This window comes from Leptopilina heterotoma, unplaced genomic scaffold, assembly GCF_015476425.1.
Source record: "Leptopilina heterotoma isolate Lh14 unplaced genomic scaffold, ASM1547642v1 Lhet_201, whole genome shotgun sequence".
NCBI classification, from domain to species: domain Eukaryota; kingdom Metazoa; phylum Arthropoda; class Insecta; order Hymenoptera; family Figitidae; genus Leptopilina; species Leptopilina heterotoma.
In genome coordinates, this window is record NW_025110916.1 from 470,316 (window position 1) to 480,969 (window position 10,654).

General features: G+C 29.1%; 1 protein-coding gene across 1 annotated transcript; it reads left to right on the forward strand.

Annotated features, from left to right (window-relative positions):
* Positions 1 to 513: 513 nt before the first annotated feature.
* LOC122501094 (RNA polymerase-associated protein LEO1-like) lies at positions 514 to 6,600 on the forward strand. Its single transcript, XM_043610358.1, has 2 exons — positions 514 to 1,466; positions 6,173 to 6,600. The coding sequence occupies exons 1-2, from the start codon at positions 879 to 881 to the stop codon at positions 6,173 to 6,175; spliced, it is 591 nt and encodes a 196-aa protein (XP_043466293.1). The 5' UTR covers positions 514 to 878; the 3' UTR covers positions 6,176 to 6,600.
* The last annotated feature ends 4,054 nt before the right edge of the window (positions 6,601 to 10,654 follow it).

Below are 10,654 nucleotides of genomic sequence, written 5' to 3' on the forward strand. Positions count from 1 at the left end.
CCAACGCTAGGTCAGAACTGGACTTCGTTTACTACACGGATATTTAAATCGATATAAATCTAACTCATTTAACACTCTCATTACTCATTTGACATATAAAATAGATACGAATTTTAAACTGTGGGAGCGTTCACAAATAATGTCATGTTTTTTGGGAAAGGGGGGGGGTCTTTACTAAACGTGACACAATGTATTTTTACATGTGAAATTGCATAAAATTTCGTGACAGGGGTGCCTGAAATTCAGAAAAATTGCGTGACATTATTTGTGAACGCTCCCTGTCCTAGTACAATAATTTTCTTGATAAAATCTTATTAGTTACGTTTAAAAATAACGCTAAATGATTTCTGTTAACAAGTTTATGTCTACTGAACTTTTTGTTTTAAAAGATTTTTATGTAATGTTTTATGTCAAATGAAATTTCTGGAATATCATCTGTTAGTTTTGCTTTTGGGAGCGTTCACAAATGATGTCACGCAATTTTTCGGGATTTTAGACCCCTCCCCCCTGTCATTCAATTTCATTCAATTTCACATATAAAAATACATTGTGTCACGTTTAGCAGAGACCCCCCCCCGTACCCTCAAAAACGTGACATCATTTGTAAACGCTCCCTTTTTAGTTATTGCTAAAACTTTTAGCGTCTGCACACAAGAAAATGAATTACAATGAAAAGGTCTATGAAAAGGGTTATATTGGATAATTTTCTTTACTGAACTTATACTTTAAAATGGTGTATTAGTTCTTTGCCTGTTTGTAATATTTTAATAATTTTTTAGCGCATTATTATTTCAATAAATTGTTATATAGGACATTATACTTAACTCTGTTTTCAGGTATGCCATGATTTGAAAAAGTCAGATAAAAATTCCACAAGGATGATGTTTCTCAGAGCTTGGAATAAAAATACTGGAAATATTCGTAACTTGGTTAAGGAATTATTGCAAGAAAAGAAGCCAACACATTTACAACAGAAGGATGACGAAGACAATAAGATGGATGTGGAAGACAGCCAAACTGATGACGAGTCCAATCATATTAATGAGAAACCTAACCATATCGATCAAGAAACCACCAATAAGATGGATGTGGAAGACAGCCAAACGGATAAGGAACCCAACCACTTTGATGAGGAGTCCAATCATATTAAAGAGGAAACAAACCATATTGATGAGGAAACCAACCATACTGACGAGGAACCCAACCAAACTGATGAGGAAACCAACCATACTGACGAGGAACCCAACCAAACTGATGAAGAAACCAACCATATTGATGAGGAGTCCAATCACATTAAAGAGGAACCCAACCATACTAATGAGGAGTCCAATCACATTAAAGAGGAACCCAACCATACTGATGAGGAAACCAACCATTCTGACGAGGAACCCAACCAAATGGATCAACATGCAGCAGAAGCAATTAGTATAAGCAGTCCTACTCTTAACAACTCTAAATTAATTAAGGTACATTATCAGAATAATATTAATGATACTACTTTTAATGAAAAGTCAAGTCATATTTCATCATCTACTTCTACATTTTCACTTGATGTTAAAAACAAAAAGCCATATTCAATTTTTTGTTCGAAAAATAAAAATTTGATTAAAGATGAATTACTTGAATCAAAGTTACATTTATCTACTGGGGGAGAATCAGAAAAATGTAACATTGATTCAAGTTTAAAGGACAATGTTTTTGAGTATTCTACAGATGATATTGACACTAGAACCGACTCTGACGAATATGACAGTGACGATTCTTCTGAATCTGATGTTGAAATGCAAGAACACGATCATCTTAACAATACAGAAATTAAACGTCCTTCAATGTCAAATAAGATGAAAGCTAGATTTTGTGAAGACCGCGGTCAGTTTAGATTAAATACTTCAATTTACGATGAAAATGGAGAAGTTGATAAAAATTTAGTTCGTTATTGTTTAAAAGATGCATTACTTATAATTTGCAAAATAACTTGCGTTTTACGTTTTTATGGTTTTAGAAAAAATAAAGAAAGTTATGTTTTGTACGCGAAATGTAGATATAATTCCCACGGACAAAAATTTAAAATGGATATTCCTTTGCGACACGATTTTGTTTTTTTATATAGCACAAAAAGTAAAGAAGTAATTCATAATGGTCCTAAATTATTCTATCCATTAGCAGGAAAAGAACGTCTTGAAGTTAAATCTAAACTTGAGTTTCAATCACCGCGCAATTTTCAATTAAATATTTCTGAAAATACTAACGAAGAATTTTCTGCAGATGGAAATATGCAGCATCTGAAAATGCTTCCTACTTACCAGAAAGCAAGTTCAGATGAAAATTGTAAATATGACTTGACTTTACAATCTAATGATATGTCAGATTTAATGCAGCAGCGAAAAAAAGATTCAGAAGAAAATGATCCTTACCTAAGATCTGTTAGCGATCCCTTAAATGCTCATATGTACACGCGACAACAATTGCATCTTGTACAGCCAGGAAAAGTGATAGTATTACATTATGATGCAACTGGTAGTACAGTTCGAAGTCCCTTAGATTATGATTTAAAATCAATATTGTATTATGCACTCGTAGCTAAATTTGACAATTCGGTAATACCATTAGCGGAAATGGTATCGTCTAAACATGATACAGTGACCATGAGTACTTTCTTGAAACACTATAGAGCTTTTGTTGAACTTGAAGGATATAATTGGCCTACATTTGCAGTTGTTGTCGTTGATTGGACATGGGCATATATACACAGTTTAATGTCAGAATGGAATGATACCGATATTTACAATTATTTAAAAATATGTTATAAGTGCGCAACTTTAAACATTCCCTTTCCAATGAAACTCGTTATCGTGCAAACTTGTTGTGCTCATTTCATGAAACGTGTCGCGAGACTTATAGATGAACATTTTCCGGGGTTTTTGGGTCGTGATATAGTAATGAATTTTATGGGGTTAATGGTAACATGTAAAACAATTGAAGATTTAGATCGAATTTTTGAAAGTTTATTAACAGTATTGTTATCTCCAGAGGAAATGACTGCCTCTTGTGAAATAGACAAGTTTGCAAGATTTAACGAATGTAAATTTGATCATCCCACTGAAGAAGATATCAAAACATTTAATTTTAAGGAAACGTCTGATGACGTTGCCATAAATTCTCCTTTTTATCACCGTTACCATCAAATAGAGGAAAGAGTTCAATCACATATGCGTGAAATTAGTAGAAATGAAGAAGTTTCTAATGAAATGTATAATCCCCTGTTAGCAGAACGTATAACTCGGCACTTTATGCCTTTTGTATGTATGTGGTCAGGTATTATCATTAAAAATGTATTACCTAATGCTTCGAGATTAAGTAATGCATATGTAGAATCATTTTTTCGGGTAATGAAAGAAGTACTTTTAAAAGGACAGACATATCTTTCAATGGCGCGTTTTATAAGAAAAACGAAAAAACAAGTTAAACAATTAATAAAACGGGAAAAACAGAACACACAACTTATTAGTCATAAAGTGCCGAAACCTTTGTATCCTGAGGGTATAAAGGATTCAGATACGAATGATAGTTTAATTCCGGAACCACTAAATCCTTTAGGAAATGAATCTTGGTGCAAAAAGAAAAAATCAATTAAACCGCGAAGAAGAAATAATTACTTTGATCAGTTCAAATTTAACAGTAGGAGTAATGTCGTACTAAAGAAAAAGAGATCTCGCAAACCGAAAAAACCTGAACCTTCTTACAGAAAGTTTAAAGATCAAAAAAAGAATATTCCGGATTCATTACCAGTAAAAGACTTGAAAATGAATTTTGTAAATGAAGAAATGGAATCAAATAACTTACCATTAAACATGAATGTAAAAAACGATGAATTCTTCGATCATAAATTAATGAAACAAGAATCTATCGTTTCCATTGTAAAAAAAAACAGTTTCAGAAACATGGTCAAATACGGGAAATTCTATTTTTGATCAAAGTGAAAATTCTATGCATGAAATGGAAATCGGTAATGGATTATTTCCTGATATTCCTTATTATTTAGATGCAAAAGTAGATAGAGAAATAACATTTGGATGCTACAAGCCATCAGAATCCATTACGGTTTTACCGCATGCATATGATATTCATTTGTATCTAAAGCAATACCAAACTTTGAAAGGCAACGCGTGGATAGATGGAGACGTTATAGACTCTTTTTCGATTACGATGATGCAGGACGTTAAGAACTACAGTTACTTCACGACTTACGGAACTAGTTTCATATTTAGTGGCAGAAGTATTCGATATGCTAAATCAAATGAATATTTGTATTCCACAGAATTACCAATAACTGGTACGATTTTGTGTCCTTATTTATTCAAAGCACATTGGCGTTTGCTCATTTTGAATGTAGATGAAGAAACGCTCAATGTTATTGATCCAATTAAAATTACTAAAAAAAGAATGAAACTTGCAGCTCAAGAAGAAATTCGAGTTAAGGAAGCACTTCAACGATTCCTTCAAGCTTCTCCCCAAAACAGTTCATTTCATGAATTAAAAAAGATTAATTGGAAAATAGTAAGATGGGAAAAAAACCGCCCTTTTCAAGATGATTCATATAACTGCGGAGTTTTTGTTATGTATTACATAGCAAATATTTCCAAAGGAATTGAAATGAATGTTAACTGGAATGCTAATTCTTACAGGAATCATGTGGCAGAAATTCTGTTAAAAAATTCACATGACATAAGACCCTTTTGCATTTACTGTTTTATAGTGAATGATGAAGAGCCTAACGACCTTGTCATGTGTACTTTTTGTCGCAGATTTTCGCATGTTTCTTGTATTCCTGGAAAGAAAAAGAATATATCAGAATGGGAAGATAGCTCTGTTGAAATGAAGTGCGGACTTTGCAGCCAACGTCCACGAAGTTGGATGCGTTATCCTAGACAATTTAACAGACATATTAATTAATAGAAAATGCAAATCGAATACTTTTTCCACAAGCATTGAAATACGAACTTTGATTACAGTTATTGATTTTTAATTAGCTTAATAATATAAATTAAACTTTTAATTATTTTTGTCTTCATTTGTTCATAAATTGACTTTACCTTACAAACAATGTAATTAAAAAATAGTTATGCATCATCAAGTACGATTTTACTAAATGTTTATATCTTTTTATAAATCTAAATTAGTCACTCCTGACTAATTAAATAAAATGCGTTCTTATTCTAATTGTATTAGTAAGCGTTTTGACGAATTCTTAAACAAAAAGTAACGTTTTATAGAAGGAAATCTCTATATCGTTTGTATAGCCTAGTATTTTAAATAACACAATTTAACTTTATTAGAGATCTTAACAAAGGAATAAGTAGTATACTACTAAAAATTGTTTGTTTTTGATTGAGAATAAGTCAAAAAAATTGCTAAGTAGCAAATGTTATAAAGAAATCAGTACTATTTTCTAAGTCAACTTTGACTAATTCATATTTATGATTATTTGATATGACATTAAATTTCACCGACAGAAAAATTCAAATTTTTTAAATATTTATTTCATAATAAATATTACATACCTACTATCTTTTTCTTTCTTCATCATAAACTTTTTTTATATATGCATAGAAACTTCTACAGATTATACTTATTTCAGTGCCTATAATGATTAACCGCTGCCTATTTTCTAGTTAGAACAATAAAACAATAGCTAACGAAATCTACATATAATTTAATATAAATTTTATTATTTTAAAAATATCATTTCATAGACTCTATTTAATTTTAGAAATAGATTTATCCTTTGTGTAAATATGTAAATTTATGTAATTATGTAAAAATGTATGTAAAAACTATTTTAATAAAGAAAATTCTTTAAACACACCTGTGCCGCCGCGAAAACGTAATAGGAAAGATTCATGTAAGATAGCGGTATTTGCAGATCAAACTTCGAATAAAATATTGATTGGCTGAATCGAAGACTCCACACTTCGCATGATTACAAATGCTAAAAAAATCCAAATTACAGTCACCGTCTTTTGGCCGTTCTGTGCTATGTCTGACTGTTATTAGCGAGTGTGATTAAACGTAGCGTTGTATCCTCGATCCTACCAGTCAATTATATATAGAAGAATCTACCAAAAACCATTATCTTTAACGATTTATTAGAAAAAATTTAAATTGTTTACAGTGACAACAAGCAGATAAATAATAAAAAGGAATGGAGCAGCTGATAATATTACGTTTCGAGACCACAGCCAGTCCTAAGTCTGGAGAAAGTGTGAAGGAAGAACATTATCTACAACAAGCAGCATATTCAATGAGGGATTTACAATAATAATTTAAAGAAATAATCCATCAGTATCTAATACCATAATCTAATAAAATGTTAAAAACTTGTGTAAGCTAAAAGTATAAAATTATAACCAATAAAATTTCAATTTTTTTTATTAATTCTGTCTTATTCCTTGTAAATTTCCCGTACTTCTGTAAATTATTCCAAACAACTGACACTTCTCCCAATTTCTACTAATTGCCTTAAACATTACCAATACTGTTATTTATTTCTATTCTATTACGAAAATACATATCACCTAAAGATATTAAATATTGTATCAAACTTATATTTCTTACCAACATTTGTGTCTTAAGGGGATGTCAAAGTCGATGCGATTTTCCCATTGAAGCTCAATGCAAAAATCCAATCGACTTTGACATCCCCTTAAGGACGGAAAATTTTACCGTCAAAATTTTTTCTGTTTTTTCCATTATTTTCTGCGCGGAGTCCAAAAAATTAATTTTTCCCTCTTCTCCCCGACCGATTTTTAAAAACGAAAAATTGTTTCTTATTTCTATTGTTATGAGAAACTATTTTCAATAATAAAATTACTTAACATTTTTCTACAATTAATTTTATTTTGCCGCCAAACTTATATTTTTTTCCATTATTTTCTGCGCGAAGGCTAAAAAATTAATTTTTCCCCCTTCTCCCCGACCGATTTTAAAAAATGAAAAATTGTTTCTTATTTCTATTGTTATCAGAAATTGTTTTTAAAAATAAAATTACATAACATTTTTCTACAATTAATTTTATTTTACCGCCAAACTTATATATTTTTCCATTTTCTTTGCGCGGAGTCCGAAAAATTAATTTTTCCCCCTTCTCCCCGACCGATTTTTGAAAATAAAAAATTGTTTCTTATTTCTATTGTTATGAGAAACTATTTTCAATAATAAAATTAGTTAACATTTTTCTACAATTAATTTTATTTTACCGCCAAACTTATATTTTTTTCCATTTTCTTTGCGCGGAGTCCGAAAAATTAATTTTTCCACCTTTTCCCCGACCGATTTTTGAAAATAAAAAATTGTTTCTTATTTCTATTGTTATAAGAAATTATTTTTAAAAATAAAATTAGTTAACATTTTTCTACAATTACTTTTATTTTACCGCCAAACTTATATATTTTTCCATTTTCTTTGCGCGGAGTCCGAAAAATTAATTTTTCCCCCTTCTCCCCGACCGATTTTTGAAAATAAAAAATTGTTTCTTATTTCTATTGTTATGAGAAACTATTTTCAATAATAAAATTACTTAACATTTTTCTACAATTAATTTTATTTTGCCGCCAAACTTATATTTTTTTCCATTATTTTCTGCGCGAAGGCTAAAAAATTAATTTTTCCCCCTTCTCCCCGACCGATTTTAAAAAATGAAAAATTGTTTCTTATTTCTATTGTTATGAGAAATTATTTTTAAAAATAAAATTACTTAACATTTTTCTACAATTAATTTTATTTTACCGCCAAACTTATATATTTTTCCATTTTCTTTGCGCGAAGGCCGAAAAATTAATTTTTCCACCTTTTCCCCGACCGATTTTTGAAAATAAAAAATTGTTTCTTATTTCTATTGTTATAAGAAATTATTTTTAAAAATAAAATTAGTTAACATTTTTCTACAATTAATTTTATTTTACCGCCAAACTTATATATTTTTCCATTTTCTTTGCGCGAAGGCCGAAAAATTAATTTTTCCACCTTTTCCCCGACCGATTTTTGAAAATAAAAAATTGTTTCTTATTTCTATTGTTATAAGAAATTATTTTTAAAAATAAAATTAGTTAACATTTTTCTACAATTACTTTTATTTTACCGCCAAACTTATATATTTTTCCATTTTCTTTGCGCGAAGGCCGAAAAATTAATTTTTCCACCTTTTCCCCGACCGATTTTTGAAAATAAAAAATTGTTTCTTATTTCTATTGTTATAAGAAATTATTTTTAAAAATAAAATTAGTTAACATTTTTCTACAATTAATTTTATTTTACCGCCAAACTTATATTTTTTTCCATTTTCTTTGCGCGGAGTCCGAAAAATTAATTTTTCCCCCTTCTCCCCGACCGATTTTTAAAAACGAAAAATTGTTTCTTATTTCTATTGTTATGAGAAACTATTTTTAAAAATAAAATTACTTAACATTTTTCTACAATTAATTTTATTTTACCGCCAAACTTATATATTTTTCCATTTTCTTTGCGCGAAGGCCGAAAAATTAATTTTTCTCCCTTCTCCCCGACCGATTTTTAAAAATGAAAAATTGTTTCTTATTTCTATTGTTATGAGAAACTATTTTAAATAATAAAATGACCTAACATTTTCTATAATTAGTTTGAATTAAATTTTAAATTTAAATTTTTCAGATTATTAAATTAAAATAAATTTTTTTTTTAATTTAATAAGAAACGATTTTTATTAATATAGAAATTAATATGTTCTAACATTTGATTAAACTTTGGTACAAATTTTTACTTATTTTAAATTTTTTTTACTATTTCTCTAAAAGTTATGTTACCTCTTTGTTTCTTATCAATTCTTTTTTTTTTAATTTTGTTTTTTTCTATTATAGTAAATAAACTATTTGGAATAATTATAAAATGTTGTGGTTTGCATATAATTTGTTTGTTTTGTTAATTTTTGTGCTATCCGTTCGATCCTATTGAGTTACGTATTTGTGGCGGCGCCTATGGATAGTACCTTAGCGCGGCGCTCTAGTCGGAACCTACCGTCTCACGAGACGTCTCATACTTCAGCTACATGTTGAAAAAAACTATTTAGAAAGTGTTATATAGCAAAAGGAAGTATTGATAATGTAAAATGGATATTTAGAGATTCGATTTAATCAAAAATTGTAATTAATAAAGCTCTAAATAATAAATAGGGTAATGTCACCTTGAGTGGACCGCCTAAACTTTTTTTCTAAAAAATTCTTTATGACAGCAAATTAATCGGAGGTTTCTATTCCATGCTTTAGTTCAGATCCCTAGGTAAGTGTTTACACCATAATAGCTTTGTTTTATTTTTATTTGGAAAAAACAATTGACTTTAAAAAAATAGCTTATTTTTAAGGAATGAAAAAATTGTAACCTTGAGTGGACCACTCTTAAAAAAATGTAAAAGTTATTCTAAATTCTTTAATGTATTTAATATTTCTGATATATTGAAACAAAATTTATGCTTATGCAGCTTTAGACCATGTTTGTGTCGCAATGTTTACAAGTGAAACCATTTTCAATAATTTTGGCACATATCACATCAAAATCACAAAAAAATTAATAAAGAAATAAATTAATAAAACAGTTTCAAACCAAATTATTGTCAATTTATTTCCATAAAAATGTTAAACTGACATTAAAAATATAAAAAACAGGCAGTCCACTCATGGTTATAAACTGTGGTCCACTCATGGTGACATGCAACTTTTTATGGCAGACACCAAAATTTTTTTTTGAGTCAAAATCATCACTTAATGAAACTAAGACAATCAATTTCAATGTTCAAAGTATTAGGAAAAAAATAAGTTACCTTTTAAAACTTAAATTTTACACTACTTTTACACTTCTGAATCACTTTACTCATTGTAGGAGCGACTTCTTTTTTGGTTTGTGTTCTTAAAAATGCGTCACATGAAACGATAACGTATATGATTATCGCGGAACATAATTTCTTACGGTTTCTAGGTGCGGTGCTGCTATTCGTTTTATTTATTTCACGTTTCCTCTGTCAGATAACTTAAAAACTCAGGTGGTCCACTCAATGTGACATTACCCTAATTACTTGAAATTCCTGACAGATTCGATAAACATAAATTTACATAGGTGGTTAGACTTTAAATAGTGGAAAAAAGTTCATCAAAAAAACTAAAAATATTAGAAAAAGCTCTTATAATTAATAAATTAACTATTCTATAGTCGATTTATCCATTATTTAAGTTAAATTAAATCGTAAATTGTTCAATTATTAATGATAAATATGCGAACTGTGAGACCTGTCAATGTATTGGTTGATACTTGTAGCCGACTAGAATTGACTACGATCATATTCTGAACGGCGTAACGAAAGGAACTGATTGGGATAAACGCGCGAAGTTTCAAAATGATGTGTAAATATAGTAAACATTGAAAAAAATTGGTTTTTTTAATTTAAGAGATATTACTAATGAATCATATATTTTACTTCTAAAAAACGTTTTTTAAACAATGTGATCAAAAATTAGAAATTTAGCAAAACTTTTTCGATTATTAAAATAAATGAATTTATTTAAATAAATATTATTCAAAGCTAAAAATCAGTTTCTTTTTGACCTAAAAACAATTCTAGAAACTAGAAAAA

Coding starts and splice junctions, on each gene's coding strand:
- LOC122501094 (XM_043610358.1), top strand. CDS start 879: ATGATGTTTCTCAGAGCTTGGAATAAAAATACTGGAAATATTCGTAAC.